The sequence below is a fragment of the Pleurodeles waltl genome, chromosome 10 (assembly GCF_031143425.1).
Source record: "Pleurodeles waltl isolate 20211129_DDA chromosome 10, aPleWal1.hap1.20221129, whole genome shotgun sequence".
Classification (NCBI taxonomy): domain Eukaryota; kingdom Metazoa; phylum Chordata; class Amphibia; order Caudata; family Salamandridae; genus Pleurodeles; species Pleurodeles waltl.
The window spans coordinates 99161297-99180132 of record NC_090449.1 but is presented as its reverse complement, the minus strand read 5'-3'; the positions used below and the strand labels follow the sequence as shown (position 1 = coordinate 99180132).

Here is an 18836-nt window from a genome sequence, read left to right as displayed (position 1 = left end):
TTATATTGAAATAGCTGAGGACAGTGGAGTGCAGGTGGTGATATTGAGTCATCTATCTGGTTGGCCAGTTAAAGACAGTAGCAATAGAGAAAAACCTATAAGAGAACCCACGTGAACTATGCATTGAGAGCATGGGAATTCTCTGTAAATAAAGCCCCTGGTATTGGATTACTAATTGTTGTGGAGTCAGTGCTTTGAAAACATGCAGAAATGGGTGTGAACCAAGTTCCCAAGGGGACCATCTAAATGACTGAGATGCCGGCGATCTCAAACTGTGGTACACTTCCAATAAATTGTGAGGCCACAATAAACTGGTCTTCTGGAAACATAACTGTTTCTTTGAGGTCATGATAAATATAAAAACCCAAGCAATAGCAACGAAGAACACCTGATGGATGAACATATGACACGAAGCAACTCTTGCACTCTCTCTGCTAACTTTCTACGCAGAATACCGACATGGCTGTTTGTACTTCAGCCAACTCTAACCTAACCCTGCTGTCTAGCACATTAAATGCCTGTGTCATCTTCAACTTTCCTCCCATGCATTTACTTTCTGCAATTCCTATTGCTGTCATTTTGGTGCAATATGAAATTGAAATAAGTGTGTAATATTACCCTGCTCTATCTAAGCATGATACTAGGAGACACACAGTGCAGCTCACCATGGGCATAAAAGAAAATATCCCTTTGCAATAGCATGGTGTGGGTTGTAAAAATACTTTTCATGACAGGTAGCTAGACCACAGTGCACTGTGCCCAAGGTGTTCTGCAAAAAGCTAGTTTGATGTACAAATAATCCTTAGGCGTTCTTTCTTCATAAGGATTTTGTCTGCCACATGCCTACACTTTTCTTGGACCTCACATACATTACTATAATGTGCATGCTAGCAAGGGCTTAGTTTGACCCAGTAGTTACAGGGAGAGCCCAGTGGCAATCATTTTTGCCACTTGTACTTATTTTTTCTAACCAACTTTGATCCAGAGCATGAGAGTGAAAAACACAAATGGTAGAAAGAAAAATTAAGAGAACGATGGAAAAACAGCGCCAAAAGGAAAAAGCATGGTTGAAAAAGAACTGGATTACTTCCTATCTTCAAAAAAGATCTAATATCATCTACTCGACCCCCTTCTTGTCCAAAACCCTACCTCACAAAAGCAGGGGTCCCCCAAGGATCTATCATCTCACATTTGCTTTTCAACATCTACATGATATCATTACCAGAACTGATCAATGATTTCCATCTCACATGCTACAACTATGCAGATGACACACAAATACTACTTAAATTGGAATGCCCCAGAAACATTGAAAACTCCGAAATCTTCAGTTGCCTCAGAGCCTTTGATCAGTGGATGACCTGGAGCCATCTCAAACTAAATACCTCCAAAACAGAAATACTCATTTGTGGTGACTGGAAAAGTTATGACCCTCTGTGCGTCTGGCCTGACGATCTCGGACCACCTCCTCAATTATCCAAGGAAGTTAAAAACCTTGGAATCACCATGGATTCCAAGTAAACTATGAATGCCCAAGTGGACAAATTAGCACGAACAAGCTTCATCACCTTGAAGACTCTACGATGCATCTTCTCCCACCTCGGATTTCCACACAAGGTGCAAGCTACTATCTCGCTTGTTCTATCCAAACTGGATTATGCCAATGGCCTCTAGCATGGATCATCTCTATCTATTATGAAAAAACAACAACATATTCAGAACGCCGCAAGCCCACATCTCCCCTGCCTTGAGAGCACTACACTGGTTACCTGTTGCCAGAAGATGCACTTTCAAGCTGCTTTGTATCATCCACAAAGCTATACATGAAACAGGACCGCTTTTTATCAGAAACAAAATAACCGAATACATCCAGCATAGAAACCTCCGCTCAAGATTGGCACCCCGCCTGAGAACACCACCATACAAGAAAAAGACTATAGGTGGTACATCCTTCTCCGTTCAAGCAGCCAAACTATGGAATTCATTACCCCCAACTATAAGAGCCACAGATAACTTTCTTGTCTTCAGAAAACTACTCAAAAGTTGGCTATTTCCTTCATAACCACCATATTCAAACAACTATGGACTGCATATGCCTATGTTGATAAATATTTTTTCTGATTATGTGTCTATTTCTAGTTATGTATAGTTCTTTAGAAAATATGTATTGCTACTATGTCATAACAATAAAATACACACACACTCTTCAAACCCGTTCGACTAAGTATATTTAGTCACCGTTCTAATTATGTATTTTATGTAAATATATGTGTGCATATGTGTGTGTATTCATGCGTGTATGTGTGTGTGTTTGTATGTATATATATATATATATATATATATATATATATACATGTATGTGTGTATGCTGTTCTGTGCTTGGCATGTTTGTGGGTCATTACATGGCCCCTAGGAGGGTTGTTATACTAGATGTCTATGAATCCCTGCTCTCATCTTATCACACTTATCTAGCCATCATCATATGTCATGTCTCTATCAATCTATCCTCCATTCCCACTCTGACTCATCCCAAATCCATTCTACTACTCTCATCTCCTAAATAACTCTGCTTAAGCTCTTCCCTCCGCTTGCACATCTAACTCACAAAAGCTCACTCTACTACCATGACCTCCCAAACAACCCTACTAAATTCTCCCTCATTTATCTCTCCCTTCTACTTTGATCTCCCTAACCCTTCCACAGACTCTTCCCTCCTCTATCCCCCTTTACTCATCCCAAGCCTATGGGATGAGTAAATGAGGGATATACTCCCAATTAACACTTCTGGATTTCTTTCCTCCTCCACCCCTCCATTACTCCAGTCAATCTAACTAACAAACTCTCATAACCGTGGCTCAAATTAACTCATAATAATACTAAAACTATACTCATATTTCCCAATACTAATCCATCACTAATTCTTGTTGGGTTCCGGAGTAGCGTGCTACTCGCCGAAAAGCGCTTCGACTCCTCGTCAGGGGTAGTAAGTTCTATATAAATACTATTACAATACAATTACAATACAATACAAGAGGGAGAATAAAAGACAAGGAGGTTCTGTTGGTGGATTAAAGAGGCTGGAGGTGGAATAAAGGCTATGCAGTCTTGATATTCGGCACCCGACCTCTGATAGAGCTGGCTAGCTAGGGACGTCGGAGCAAAACTTTGGGCCCGCACTAATTCTGTTACAATTTAAGTGCTGGTTACAACAGATTTCATGAACCCCAGGATACCCAGTGTCCTTTGTACAAAATTGTATATTGACACATTTTTCAAATGTGTTTTACTTTGTCATAGGGTCCCCTCTTTCTCGAAATGACAAAAGTAAGTTTCACCTTAATCCTTTGCCTAAAGTAGCAAATGATTCACACTGTTTAAACTAATTTAAATAATTCCAAGGAACGTAATTCCTTTCAAAGACGTCAGTGAACAGTGTTTTCCAACACATTTTGACGCAATCATTCCCTTAATTGAAACACGCTATTTGAAAATGAGAAGTTCAACTTATACTAGCTTAATTTATCAACACATTGTAATTAAACAGGGCTTATTTGTGCATTTACACCAATATTGGGTATTATTGTTAACATCAGTATTATGGAGTTTATATTGATCACACTTCATAAAATACATACCCTTTCTTACACAATGATTGCAGATTCTTTTTCAAATGTGCCAATCATCCTGTCAAAATCTTCTCCTTGGTTTGACTGTTTCACTGTATATTAGAATAAAACAGCTTATTCTTTTAATTGATAGATTGATTACATTCCTAATTCATTTTAATGTTCATGCTTTCATAAATTGCAACCCATCTTTTATGCTTTAACCCACACACGTTTGATTTCACAACATCTTGTAAATATAGAATAGTGGCAAGCCTGTATTTGCTGTATTAATTTTAAAGAAATACAATCACACGAGGCACCTATTTCTTCAAAAATTACACTATTCTTGCCCTTCAAATTCATACTTTTATGAAACATAATGAACTACCCTGTCAAGAATGCATTTTGAAATGACTTTAATCCTGAGGCTCTTCTATTTGGAGGGCTACTGTCTGCTCTTTCCATTTTAAAAGTAAATGTTATCTTCCCTGTCTTATGTTGTAAGGCCCATCCACTCCTTTACGTGTTCTTCAGGACAACTTTATTATGTTGGTTCCTTCTACTTCTGAATTACTAGTTTCGAAGCCAAATTCCTTCATTCTGTGCCTAGGGAGATTACTTTCAGAGAAGCTCTAGCAAAGAATATCACATTATGTAGCTAGGAAACATTTCTGAACAAAGGCTTCTTCTATTTCCCACTCCATAACTGGGTGTTTCATGATATTTTCTCTTTTTTTCACACAAGAGTCTCATAGAAAATTAAGGTAGATTATTTGTCCGTTCTTATTAAATGTGCCATATCCGCAGTGGAAAGAGACTAATCCATTTCTCCACATTAAAACTTCAAGTTTCATTGTAGTTGAAGTCAGCCCAGAATTGTTTGGTTTGTATTTTTAATTCTGAATTTTGTTTATTTTTGCATGTATTTTAGAATGATGGCAATAGTATCTGAGGGCATTTAAATTCCACTCTATTTTCTGTTGTCTAATTTTGTGAAACATTTCTTCCATAAAACTAAACATCTCAAAACTGAGAGGCTCTGCTTTATTTATTAAAGTGAGTATCTTCTACTGCACATCGCAGTGGTGATCGACTGACACATTAACTTGTCATGACATTAACTTGTCATGACATATTGAATGGGATTGTCTTCTACATTTTCAAACTCTTTTGTTTAAAATGCAGAAATAGCCGAGGACAGAGGGTGTTAAAAAGCAGAAATCCATTCTGTTCATTAGTGAGCAGAGAATGCTGTAACAATGCTGGATGAATGGCAAACTGTGTCTTCATAGCAGTGAATGAGTTTTAATGAGATGGAGCTCCTCGTTTCTGAAGGATGGACATCTGACTGTTTTGTGGGATTTGTTTCTTTGCTTAACCCACTCCCGATTATTACCGAAGGCTTCTCCGGAGTCTTTTTATGGAAATTCTAGCTACTTTAAAGATACTAATGATTAGGCCTTGGTTATTGTTGAATGAATGTTAAGTCAGGAGGTGTCATCTGCTATATGCGAACCATGGTGTTCTGAATCTACCACTGTACTTTAAAATCATTTTACCTTCATCTTTCTGGAAACCGTTGGCCTGATCTATGTAGAATCAAGAAAAAGTTAGAACTCTACACATCATACACTTGTTCTGCAAAATGTACAGAAATCAATTTTTTAGGTTTACAGAAATCTTCATGACTGTGAATGGAACTCTAAACAAATCATGTGTTTTGATGCATATTCTTACTATCCTACACTTTCTCCTGAGAATTGTCCAATGTCAGGCAGTTGGCATAAGAAAGTGTGTTGGAGTCGTATATTTGCTCGATTAACTAGTTTGTCTTTTTTTCCACCTAGAAAATATAAGGATGCGAGGGGAACCTTTGCATTCAATTTACACACTTACTGTTACCTGTTTTTTGGAGCAATTTTACATGTACTAAGATGGTGGAAAAACTTTGTTAATGGTGCTCAATTCCCACTATGGTGAATCTCTGTGGGATTCCATCCTCTTCCCATTGGCCACTGTCTGCCCCTTCGCTGGGAACTCCACGTTTCCACTCCTACATGATGGCTGAAAATTTTGCCTACTTGTTTTTTCCTACCAGTCGTCTTAAGTAGAATTTACAGTTCTTTGAATTAGGATTTGGGATTTGGACTTGCAGTGTGCATGAACACAAGGGCTTTTGAATTTGACAGTCCAGTGAATTCCGATCAAGCAGTAATTCAGGATTGCAAATAGTCTTCCATGTATTATCTGCTACTGTCATGTGTTTACCACAGCATACTATTGATAAGTTGAAAATGAATATGTTGATACTCCTCTCTGACCACTAAAATTCAAGAATTCCCTTTTTTAAACTTCAATCATAATATTGTGCAAAATGTACATAATGTTTTCATAGACGAAAACTACATTTTATTCCTCAGAACTAAAACTTGGCTGACTGAGAAATGTATTGGAATTATTTAAAACTAACAAGTACTCAATCATCAATGTTCTAAGTCATCCAACAGGGCTCTGGTCTTAAATACCCAGCCTCTGTTTCTGATTCACATGCTTTGGAATGATGGAATTTTACCCTTGCTAACACCTTTTTGTGCATGGAAGTTTTATCATTTTGGTGTAATTTCCATGGCAACAAGTCTGGTATTAGAAGCCAGTTTGCAGGTATTCTCTTCTGTTTCTTCCTGTTGATTTTAGAAAACACCCACACGTCCAGATATTTGTGGGTCCTTCATTCATTCTTTTTTGCTATGTCGAATGGCACATATAAATTTATTAAAATCTCTATTTTAAATTAGATCTTTGTTCTATTCTGTTAGCAGTCAATCAAATGGTTTGACTCTTTCTAAGAATGGTTCACTTGTAGAGGAAATTGTAAGTAAAAAACAAAAACTATATAAATTGACATGTTTGTATTTGTTCCTAAACCTATATTATCAAAAGGCCAACACTAGATTTCATTTTCCAAACATATCACAATTTCACTGTTCCCAACAGTGAATTGGTCCGACTATAAAGTGCTGGAATTCTCATTGACTTTGTAGACCCACCTCTAAATGTTAAACAAACACCAACATTTCTTCTTTATAATGGTAAATACAGCTTTAGGCTGTATTTATTCCACTGTGTGGCAACCTTTCTAATTGAATTTGACTCAAAGATGTTTTATATCATTTCACAAAAGTCCTTTCCATGTGAGTTGACGCATTTAGCCCAAGTACTTCATACCTTTACTGGACATGTCTGTTAGCGGACAGTCTCCAATTTGTAATTTTCACAGTCCAAAATGATCAGGCTATTTATCAAATATTTAAGCACAGCAAATGTCACAAGGATCAGAAACACACTCTGAACCTTCTAGTCTATGCTGCCACTATCTCATTTATAGTATCTCACTTATTAACACCAAGACATTTCCAATGCTGTTTGATTCCAAAAGGTCTAATTTGAGATCAGTGTTTACTCATGCTCTATGAGTTATATGTGTTACTGTCATTGTACCAACAAATCTGTCATTTCTGGCGGGAGGACGTTTTTAGGACTTTGCCTGAGAATCCCTGTGCTGTGACATTTCCTAAACTCTGGAGATTCCAAAAGGAGATTCTAAGATTTTGTAAGGGAACACGGACCCCTTTCTGAAATGCTCAGTTTCTGCTCCTAGATTTAGTACTAAACGCACAAAGCAAGCTATGTTCTACATTTATATTTTGTCCTTTGCTAACCATTGTAGAGTTGAGAGAATTCTGGTGATGTGGGCAATGCATTCACTCATTGATACTAACTGAGCCAAACAATTTAGAGCAGGCTTATTACAATACAATGCACTTTATAAATCCTAGTAAGTAGGGATCTTTTTTGGTCTAACTTTATGGGCACTAACAACTGCACTATTGATTTGAGATCCTGTTCCAGGATGGGATATTTTAGTAGTCCTTAGGAGTCGTGGTTGGGACTGAGCATTTTTGCTCATGTTATTTAAGTGTATGTGGAGGTTAATTATCAAGTTGGAAATGAAGCCTTGGTATTCAGCAGAATCAATAATGTCCGTTTTCCACTGCAACAGAGTTAGGAGTGAAGCCAAGCTAGAATCAACAGTTTTGTGAGGCCTACTCTCCCAGCTTACTTCTCGTAGGCTCAGTTTGTTCCCCCAACATTTGGACATTGAACTCAGATTTTTTTTAGTTTTATCACCTGATTATAGTAATGTTATTTATTTGATTCAGCATTTATTTTTTTATTTTGTGATTTAAGTCATAGTACAGCGCTATTAAATCCAGGGCAAAAAGTGGTGCATATCCTGACACTGTATGCCCCTCTACATGAGCTATGGGGGTCGTGAACACAACTCTGAACCTTATATGTAAAAACAAATGATATGCTTAAACTTTAAAAGAAACATAGATTTTCTACCAGTGGTAACATCTACTACTTACTGTGTGACCATCTTTATCAAATAGCGTGTTTTGTGGCCTGAGATAGCCCAGTATCTTCAATGTCCTTGTTCTTTAACTGAGACATTATATTGTTTGTATTCCTCCTTTACGAAACCATTTACGCCTACATATGAAGTCACAAATTGTCACATATCATCATAAGTAATAGCCTGCTAATTCGCTCTCTACTATCAATTGTACTTGTCTTTGTGTCCTTTCGTTTCGTATTGGTACTGTTTTTGTGGTTCATGGTAAGAGTTCTAATTTTAACCTTTGATGCATATTATTTGTTTATCCCTTTGAAGACAAAATCCGTGGTGGTGAATGAACTTGAATTAGTGAAGTTCCATAATAGGGATTAACAGTTATATTAATATTTATATCACCACCTTTGTTATGAAGCCATGGGCATTTTTACTGCAACTTGCAAGTGCGATAATCTGTAAATATTGTGTAGTTGCAGCTTGTATTTTAACGTAGTCTGATGCTATAGCTATCAACAAGAGGACATACGTTTATTAATTTAATAACTTTGTAAACAGGAGGCAGTTACTTTTCTGTTTAGCTGGAAATATGAGCCGGCATCACGTGTAACAATTTGTTATTGTGTGCTCACTTGTATGTGTTGTTTATAATACCTTTATGAATACTTTATTTACACATTATATGTGTTTAAGAAATCAACCTTTGTTTTGTTTTCACAGGTAGCAAAAGTAGAATACATAAGGAAAAAACCCAAATTAAAAGAAGTCCTCGTCAGGTTAGAAGAACATTTGGAATGCATCTGTACAGCATCAAGTTCTAATTCAGATTATCGGGAAGAAGAAACAGGTAATTATTTAACATTTCACTTTACATTTTCTTTATGAACTCGTAACCTTTTCCTTGCAATAGTGCAGTCCTTTGCGCTCAGTTTGGATTGAGCAACAGATGCAAATGGAGAAAAGAAGTGTGACTATAGTGTAAATACAAAAGAATTCAAGGCGACTATGCTTGTGCATTATGTATATTTCCCGGAGGAAGTCGAGGAACACATTCATTTGTACTGTATCGTAGGCACCAGGTTTTTGCAATGAAAACATTTGAATATACTCGAACTTAATTAAAACAGCATGTAGGATATCTGAGCTCTCATTGGGAATTGAAATGACCGTTCATTCAAGTGCATGTTTTGATACTTGTATTGAGGGGCTGGCTGTATGCATATAAATCACATTGCATTTTATTTGCCTAAAGTAAGACTGTGCTATATTAATAAATCACTGCAATGTTTCCTTGTGGTAACTAGTCCCCTGTAAAATGTTGGGAGGTTGTTGTTACTAAATATCCTAGAAACTTTTTAACGTTCATATTCTCGTAAAAATTGTGAAATTCAAGGAGTATCGGTTTTCTTTTAGGGACAGCCAGCTCAGGTATTTGTTGTGTCAATATTCAACCACGTGCATTTCCGTAGGGCTCTTTACCAGCCCTGCCCTTATGTTAACAGGAAAGCCTAGGGAAACAGGTAAAAAACGGAAGCGAAAAAAGTTAAAACCAACTTAAAACTTCTGGATGTGTTTGGTAATCAGGTAGGACCTAAAAAGTTGTTACAAAATAATACCACAAGCAATGAAAACGTAATCAAATACTTTATCACACTGACACAATCACTTTTTCAAATCTTGACACTTGCTACCTTAAGGCTGCAAAGAGATTAGCTATGATTGGCTTTGATAATTCTTCCTGCTGGTATTTTCCCTTTGAGCTATACATCACCAAAAAAACTTGGCATTCTTGGGCTTTTTCCCTCTCCGCCCCTTTTAAGGTGCTTCTGCTTAAGCTTCTGTGATCTGAAGTGTCATCCCTTTTGCTTTTGTGTCTTCACCATTGATTCCCGAGGTCAAAGCATCACCTGATAATGCATGAGCGCATTTGATAGTTGAAATGATTTGTGTTTCAGAGAGCAAGCTGAGAGGGTGCTGGTACGTATAGTACATTATACATTATGCATGACCCACGGAATAGGCTTTAGATGTTGCCACCGGCTACATACTTTTCTGTAATGCAAAATGTCCTATGCCAGTGATGGTAGTGTGGACTACATCAAACCCCCCTTTTAATAGGTATATGTTTACTGCAGATGAAGGTTATAAGGATCACAACTTATAACCTCTATGTTTTAACAAATGCATCTTAAGACCTGGTGCTAGAATATACCTTAACTACACAGATATTTGGATATTCCGCATTTTTAATCTCAGCCGTCGTATGGTATAAAAGCAGAGCTTTAAGGATCCACTGCCTTAAAGTTAAATCTGTGCTTACAGTATGCATTATAGAGTTTGCACCAAATCACAGAATGTGTATTACTCAGGGAAGTCTCTACATCGCAGTTGATAGTGGTCAGTTTCCTACTATCTGTAGTTAAGGAAAATCTGGGAATTTGGGTGTTCTGGCATTTTGGAAGAAACATAAATCCATAAGCAGAATTAAGTTTATTTACAATTTCAGAGCCATCAATTCAACTGGATTTTAAATGATATTGCCAGACCCATTCCAATTTTCAACGACTGACATATATTTGGTTATGTTTCGGGGTTCCTGCAAGAAACTATAAAAATGTTTTTCACTCTTTATTATACCAGTGGCTTGTTGCAAAAAGTACCTTCGAACCATAAAAGTAGGCAATAAAGACCCATTTATTCAGTGAATTTTAGATGGCCATAGCAAACTAATTTCATCTCTCTGTAGGGCAAGTTAGAAACTGACAACAAGCAGAGAGGTTTTTAAAATCATGTTTTAAGTAGAATATGTACTGGGTGTAGCACCTAATCTGATTTTCCAAAGGAACAATTATCTACTCTTAGATAAATTGTGATGGCTTTTTAAATCCTCTTTTTAGTACAGTTTATTCTTTTAAGTACATTTTTTTCACTTAAGGTTAATTATATTCTTATTTTTTTGTTATTCCTCTTCCGCAGATGTGAGGTGAAAATAAGCTACAGAAACTTCCATCTGGGACATGGATGTACATGGTTTGTTACATTCCTGAACCTACTATGTATGGTGCTTTATTGACTGTGTTCCTGTTTTTGTTCTCGTGTGTGAAGATTGACTCAAAAGGACACTCCAAGAGAACAAAGAAACAATGTACATTTGTGTAATGTGACATCAAAGCAAGTGTGTTAGCACTCTGTGAAACAATGAGAAGCTTTCCTTGCCACAGAAAAGGGCAGTTGGCCAAATGGAAGATACCAAAAGGACCACAAAAACAACAAAGCTAGTAGTGAACAGCAAACTCATGTCAGAGCGGTCAATGGTGCTTTATGTCAAGAGCTGTGCCTACTTTCTTGATGAAGATGGATGAACACTGATAGTCTAACGGCTTGTAAAAGAAGCAGGAATGTACCAAATGATCAAGTACTAGACAGAAGCTAAAGAAACAACGCATCCTTGCTCAGTGGTGTTTTAAGTCTTTACGAAAACCTTCTGGGGAGCCTTAAGTAAACTTTTTTGTACACCATAAAGTGATTATTAAGCTTTCTTTTTACTCTTTGCCTAAGCTTTTTATTATTTGACGGACTCCATTTATGAATAACACATATACAAGGCTGCTTTATGTGTAAGCCAGTGCAACATAATGGTCTGTCTTGGTATGGCTCAGAGGAGCATGCTGAAGAAAGGAGACGTATTTGAATGCCCAAGTAAAAACTGCTCATCAAACTAGACAAATGTTTACCATACTTGTACATCCATAATGTCAAAATGTGCTGAAATAAATGATAGGATATCCAAAGAAATTTGAGAGTTGTGCCAGCTTCCCAATAGTTATCATTATTATGTATTGGCCAAATCCTTATTTTCAAGATAACTAACTTTATTTAATGTTTCGTTTGGTGGAATGGACGGCTTCTTGTTGTAATTGCATTGTAGCGAGTCACTGTAGCATGTGGAAAACATGCTGCGTATAAACCTAAATTCTTTATTTTTGGTAAAAAAATGTTATGCTTATGTGTATTCAACAGAGATGTGTTTTTTGTAAAGTTGAAGTTTGTATTTTTATCTAATATTAACAGTTTTTATATAACTGAAAAAGCTTTTTATGTTTTCTTGAACCAAAAAAGAAAATGAATTTGTGGTCATATTTTTGTAATACCATGTCCCAAACAATGACATATTTTTACTGATACCAGTGCAAACAATGGCTGAAGCACAAAATATCAGATAACCTATGGCTGCGTATTGCTGGCACCGCAAAGGCAGGCTGTCCTATTAACTCTTGCTTTCTGCGGCATATAACAAATAGCAAATGTTTCCAAATTCAGGCAGAGTTATATAGTTTTCCTTTTAGAGGGCATGCATAGAAACGCCTGTGTATTGATGGTTGGTGGCATAAAGCATTTCTCTCTGAGGCAAGTAGACTTTTGATTAATAAGGCTGACTGATTAAGCCATTCTACCACCCTGAAGTCTCGAAGTCCAACCTAATTTCTCAAAATAGAAAAAGGTCCAAATGACCAGCTTATCAAAGCCTTCTTGATCATCTCCATTGAAGGTTTTATCAGCTACAGCACAATCCAGCCTCCCTGCCATTCAATCCAGATCTACGCCGCTATGCAATTCTGTTGGTATGCCATTGTTGGCTACCTAATGAATGTTGGTTGCCCAATAGTCTCTGGAACTTGCTTGCAACAAAGTGACCAAACAAGTAGCTATCTAATTTTTGTTTTAAACTTTGCAAAGACCAAGTGGCCATTGAATAGAGTTTGCCATAACTGTTCCTGAAATTCTAGTTTTTTTTTAAAGGTGGGGATAGCTGTTGCCTATTCTATTGGCATTATTTCACAATGCCTGTAACACGGAGTCTATGTATTTCATTTGGTCGAACGATTTCAAAAGGGTTCGGTAAATCTTACTACTTTTAAGTTTTAAACAACGTGGACTAAAAGAAAATGAAACCAGAGTGACCAGATAACTACCTTTTCACCCCCATTCAAAATGTTCTTCATATTAGTGAACTTAACCTAGGCCAAACAGTAAAAATACATTTCTAAATGTATGCTTTAGTGCCGAAAATCCTAGTCGGAAAGGGAAGGTTTCTTTATTATGTCGAAAATCCTTGTTAATTAGGATTTAGAAGCATTTCGAAACGTTTTATGTACCTGCAATATTCCCACTGTCTGCAGCCTTGTCAAAACACAACTCAAACAACAATTTAACTGTTATGCATTGCTGTCTTCAAATGCTAATGTGAGGTAGCCAGTCAGCCACTTTTATTTTTTCTTTGATGATCTTCCCAGACAAATACATTACATCAGAACTGGAATACATGTGTATGCTTGTTTGCAACTAAGTGTACCATTCATAATGTTATGCACATGAATGTCTGTGTCTATGTTCAAAAGAACGTGTATAAAAGTGTAATTTATATATTTATGTTTCAGTGGGATGCCAATAATGTTGCTCAGTCCTTTATTGCCTAAAAGATATCTAATGAAAAAGAATTCATATATCCATTAAAATCATGTAGATGAAAGTAACGTGACGTACGTGTTGACACTCTCACCAGTCTGTGTACCAGTCTGTGTATGAAGCATATGGATATTAACTACTCAGTTCATTGCACTGAAATTATGAAAGTCATAGTAAAGGTACATAAATATGCTGCTTTCATTCAAACCTTCCAGAGTACGATGCCCTGCCAATAGTGCACTGATTCCGAGTCAGCCATCATGTAACCATGCTTTGAAGGCTGAAAATAACAGTTTTCAAAATGTCAGGAATTTGTACTACAGGTTTATGAGTAGCAACGAACGAAGGGGAACCACTCGTAGGTTCTGTTTGACTTCATTGTAGCTTATGTAAAGAAGTCTGTAACTAGTCAACGACCAGTTCTTTCATTTTGGCTTGTTCTTATTTTTAATCAAAAAACTTTATGGATGATATTTATCCGCAGTTTTAACAATGCACGTCCAACAATCCACAGAGGAAGATCCCAGTCAAGAGTTGCTAATATATTTATGCTGTTTCCATATTCCTATGGAGCCTGCATGCCTTTTGCTATTTTGCCCAAGTGAACCAGAGTGGTCTAGGTCTAGTTGCAGCCAAAGTATACCCCTTTGTTCATCACAGAAATGTAATAGATGTGCCTGTTCCTGTCTTAGACTTGGTAATTTCTAATAAATGATTGGCCAAACAGTTTTGCTCTTAAGTATAGATTTTTCATAACATCTTCTGCCTTTTCATTTACAAACTTTGCGAAACAGCAGCCTATTTGAGAGTATTGGAGAGCGCAAAAGTACTATTTTCGTGAGGCCGACCTCGATGCTCCATCTTCCCATATGAGTCACACCTCAGTACCATGTCGTACAACTAATCATTACTGTTAGAGCTCTGCCATGTTCCTACTTTAATGTTTGGTTACTGGGCTTGTTACCTACTAGCCACATTCACCACTTATCTTTGGAAAGCCATTTTTTATCACAGTGGACAGGTTTTAAATATTGTATCTTATGCAATTGGTACATTTACTTTCCCTCTCTATTGGACACATTCTATATCAACATGTAATTTCAATTTGCCCACCTTTCTGCAGCTGAATCCTGCTTACGAGGATACTTGTCAAACAGGCTTTTCTTTAACCTTAAAGTTGGATTAGTTTTCGGTTGAGCGATTTAGATCCCACTGCTGCAGGGAGTATACAAATGCATATTCTTTATCATGGTGTATACATTAATATTCATAATCATACCTCCACCTACAAGCTGTGTTTTTCTTAATCCAAATGAAATCATTTAGGTGCAAATTAAAAGCACAATTCTGTCAATGTATCGTTTTGAATCCACTGCTTTAAAAAAGGAAAGTAAAGAACATTAGAAAGAAATATGCTGGTAACCCTTAGCAGACAAGACAGGGAGTTTAAGACAGCAAGAGCGAGTCTAGTGGTATAATGACAATAGGCCGAAATTCATTTTTCTGCATTGTGAGGCAGGGATATTTGAACAGTAGACTAATATCTTTATTTACATGGTTAACAGATTAAAGGAACAGCTTGTGACTCACTTAATTTTCATATTACTTAACGTTTTAACAGCCCTGGCCCTCCAAATAGTTTTTGCAGGCCTACACTTTATACACCTGTTTCTGCAGGGGACGGCATCCATAGAATAGACCAAAGAGACATTACAATAGTGTACCTGACCGAGAGCAGAGGGGACCTATTTAATCTGTGCGTTATGAAGTTAAGCCTTCGGAGTCTACCAGTAAGCCACAGTAGCCTCCTAACAATTGTATACTTGGCAAGACTCAAGAATGCGAAAGCATCCATGCTAAGCAGTATGTATCCTATAGGGGAACTGACTGCCAGATTGTCAGTTTGGAACTTAGGCGCATCAGGACCTTCATAAGTTGATCTAGTTGATTAAGAGAATTTTACAAATGTCACTAGAAGTCCGTGCACGTACAGAGAACTAAAAACCCTAGAGTATTACTTTCTTTTCGACTGGGAACTTCCTGGGTGTACTTCCTCTCCCCAGAGACAGTGGCAGTGTTTTTGCTGATTGAACCACTGCTGTAGAAGCAAAGCTACCCAAATTATCTCTTGCAGGTCAAACAAGTATCTCTTCTTGGAGTTCGTTTTCTTGTCTACAGGCATGATGTGCAATTCTGAGTCTATCACTTTAAACCTGCTTTCTGATAATCTGGCTAGTTTATGTTCAGCTGAAAGAATTTATGTTCCACTCATTACCAGTACAGGGCACGTTCTGTTATTAGTGGTATTCGAGCAGGAACTTTACTAACTCTTATTCCCTGTTAATATTCTTCCCTTCTCGGCTCTAGAATCTACTTAGCATTGACTTGGATATGCAGGAGTAGACTTGTATAAAGATTTGCAGTGCCTTGGAGAAGGCATGTGCCAATTTGATTGCCTATGACGAAAACGACTTTGCTCAGTGGATTTTTAAAAATCGAATCAGCTATGTTTTGTAAAGACCACCATGGCATCTAGTGGCACTCAGTTTCTTGAGGAAAGCGGACTGTTTCTATTTGGTAGAAAAAACACAAGTTTACCTTTGAAACAACGTTTCACATTGACTCAACTTTCTAGTCTTCTGCTTTAATTTGAACATTTATTTAGATATTTACCCTGGCCACATGTCTCAAGGAATAAATGATTCACCTTCATTTAGGCATCAAAGTAGCTCTAAAATTTACTTTGACAGTCAAATAATAACCTGAAACTCTCCCTGGCTCGCCATCAGGTATTTGAGGAATTGGCCTGGAGCTTTCTATTGGCTTTTGTTTATTGAATTGTAACGTCTGTGCAGCATGTACCCACAAGCAACGCAAAGCCTTCCATAAATCAAGTTTAATTAAATAAAGTGATATCAAGGCAAAGTATAAAGAATTGAACCTGTATGTGAAGCAGAAATGAAGCCAATTAGTAAAAAGATTTTGCATGCAACGAAATGCAATCATTGCAAGATTTGAATCAATGCCGTGAATGCCCAATAAAATAGGTCCTTTAGGAATACAGTAAAATATACATTATGGTTGCCATTTCATAAGAACAATCAAGTATCTAGATTATGTAAGTGAAAAAATATAGTTTGAGAGCAAAAAGTTTTAATTTCTTGTGAAAGCGGGTAGGAAGAAGACACAGTGTAAATGGCAAATGGGAGCTTGCTTCAGACGTTGGGTGCACAAGCATTTATATATTGATTAGAAGTTTTGCTGAAAGCCTGAATTTTAAATAGTAAGGAATAAGAGCTACGAAGTTCATGGGTGCAACCAGAGATTTTCAGTTACTTGGACAGATTAGGTGAAAGGATTAGTTTGTGACCTTTGCATACAGTTCTGTAGCTGGTCCTAGTTTCAAAATGAAACAACTTCACGAATAAAGTGCACCAATTTGACAGACATTTAGGCAGCACCTGTAGTAGAGACCCATAAAGATCAGGCTGACCCCCAAAACTGAGGGTTTTTGTAACCAAATTCCACCATAGAAAATGATAAAAACTGCAATGTCCGCCTGGTCGGTTGAATAGTAACATTATGTCAAGAAATCATAATTCAGCATTATGAAAAGTCATCATCCTAACACTGACATACTACATCAGGCTGACCCCCAAAACTGAGGGTTTTTGTAACCAAATTCCACCATAGAAAATGATAAAAACTGCAATGTCCGCCTGGTCGGTGGAATAGTAACGTTATGTCAAGAAATCATAATTCAGCATTATAAAAAGTCATCATCCTAACACTGACATACTACATCAATATTGATTTTCTCCTAATATCATCTAAAGGTGTTGAAATAAACTACTTACATGAGCAATAAAAGGTGTCTTGAATAAATGCAATAAAATGTGCTTGCAGGAAGAGCCTTGGGAAGTATCTAAAGGCTTCCTCCAGAGAGTTAAGCAAAAACAACAAATTCTTACAAAACGAACAGTGCACATTATTCTGAATACAGTTTCAATGAGAAATATAAACATAGTTAATACTATAAAGCCAGTAGACTTGTTTTACAAAATGGAGTTGAGTTCTAGTAGAAGCCTCTTTAACATTAGGCCATAAAACACACAGTAGCATTTTTGTTTGAATTAGCTCATATTATTTACCTTATATTTTTAATAAGAGAGAACTCCAGCACTAGCATCAGCTTTAAATCACCCTTCTGAAACCAACTGATTAGGCAATGAACTTTTAGGGATATATATTCTTTCCTTGTTGTGTATAGCTCCTTGCACTCCATGCACCACATAAGTTATCCAAGAAGTTGTATATGCTCCCACCGTAGCCCACTGACCCTGATGTCTGGTATGAATAGTTTTACCTTTCATATGATCTGTTTTATCAAATAATTATTTTGAAACTAGAGTCAATTTAGCTGCTGTGTCTAATACCACTTTTACTTTATGTTCTTCTACTCTAATAGCGTCATTTGGTCTCTTTTGTTCTCTCACTTATTATTTGCATGACTATTTTCTCAACTTAATGTCTTACTTTAGTGACCTTTAATCCCTTACTTTAGTGACCTTTTTTGAGGGCTTTGTGACTTACAGATTTTTATAAATGTCCTTATCTTCCACATAGTTTGTTCACTGCTTTCTATCTGAGGAATTCTCTGTCGTTGGCTGAGTAGCATTGCGTGGCGCATCTAAAAAACCTTGCTCTTGAGTTAAACGCCATTTCTCCTTTTGGTTAATGAGCTGCACTTTGCATGTTTCCATTGTTGTTTCTCTGTCTTTATTTCCTCCACACATGACTTGGATTTTTTTTTTGCAGTCTGAAGTACTTCACCTAATGGGGAATCGTCCTTTAGCCAAAGCTCTTTTCTCACTTTTTCTGTGCTACAATCCTACTTATATTGGTTCCTAATTCTCTGATCCAAATTTTACCTAATTTACAATCTGTTGACTTGCTTTCTAAGTTTCCTCATACTCTTATACAGACTTTCTGTTCTTTTGCGTTTTCTCCCCAAAGTGGAATCTATCAAATGTGGTGCAAAACCTTAGTAAAAACATTTATGTCCGGTTTTCACAACATTTCTAACACATTCAACCCATTTCTTTCTTCAGTTGTAGTCTCAGTTATGTGTTCCAAAATCTCCTGCCCATTGCTCATATATATATATATAATTAAGCATTTCTTCTGCCACTTACGTTTGTTCCATAAGTTTGGAGTAGTGTGAAAATACATTTTTCCATTTTCACCATTTTATGACTGTTTATTCTACAGATACCAAAAAGAATGAAAGTAGTTTGATAGTGTGCTTATTGGTAGGTAAATGTGAGGTAAAGTCATATTACTTTCTG

General features: G+C 36.8%; 1 protein-coding gene across 3 annotated transcripts in view; it reads left to right on the top strand.

Annotated features, from left to right (window-relative positions):
- The window catches only part of PDGFA (platelet derived growth factor subunit A), a 70969-nt gene extending 56755 nt beyond the window's left edge, over positions 1–14214 (top strand). For 2 of the 3 annotated variants that reach the window (XM_069209837.1, XM_069209838.1), the window contains exons 5-6: positions 8743–8869; positions 10999–14214. In XM_069209837.1, the coding sequence (XP_069065938.1) occupies positions 8743–8869; positions 10999–11009 (138 nt within the window). In that variant the 3' untranslated portion in view covers positions 11010–14214. Of the gene's footprint in view, positions 1–8742; positions 8870–9524; positions 9607–10998 lie in introns of all 3 variants that reach the window. The other variant, XM_069209836.1, reaches the window with a different exon arrangement.
- Positions 14215–18836: the final 4622 nt, after the last annotated feature.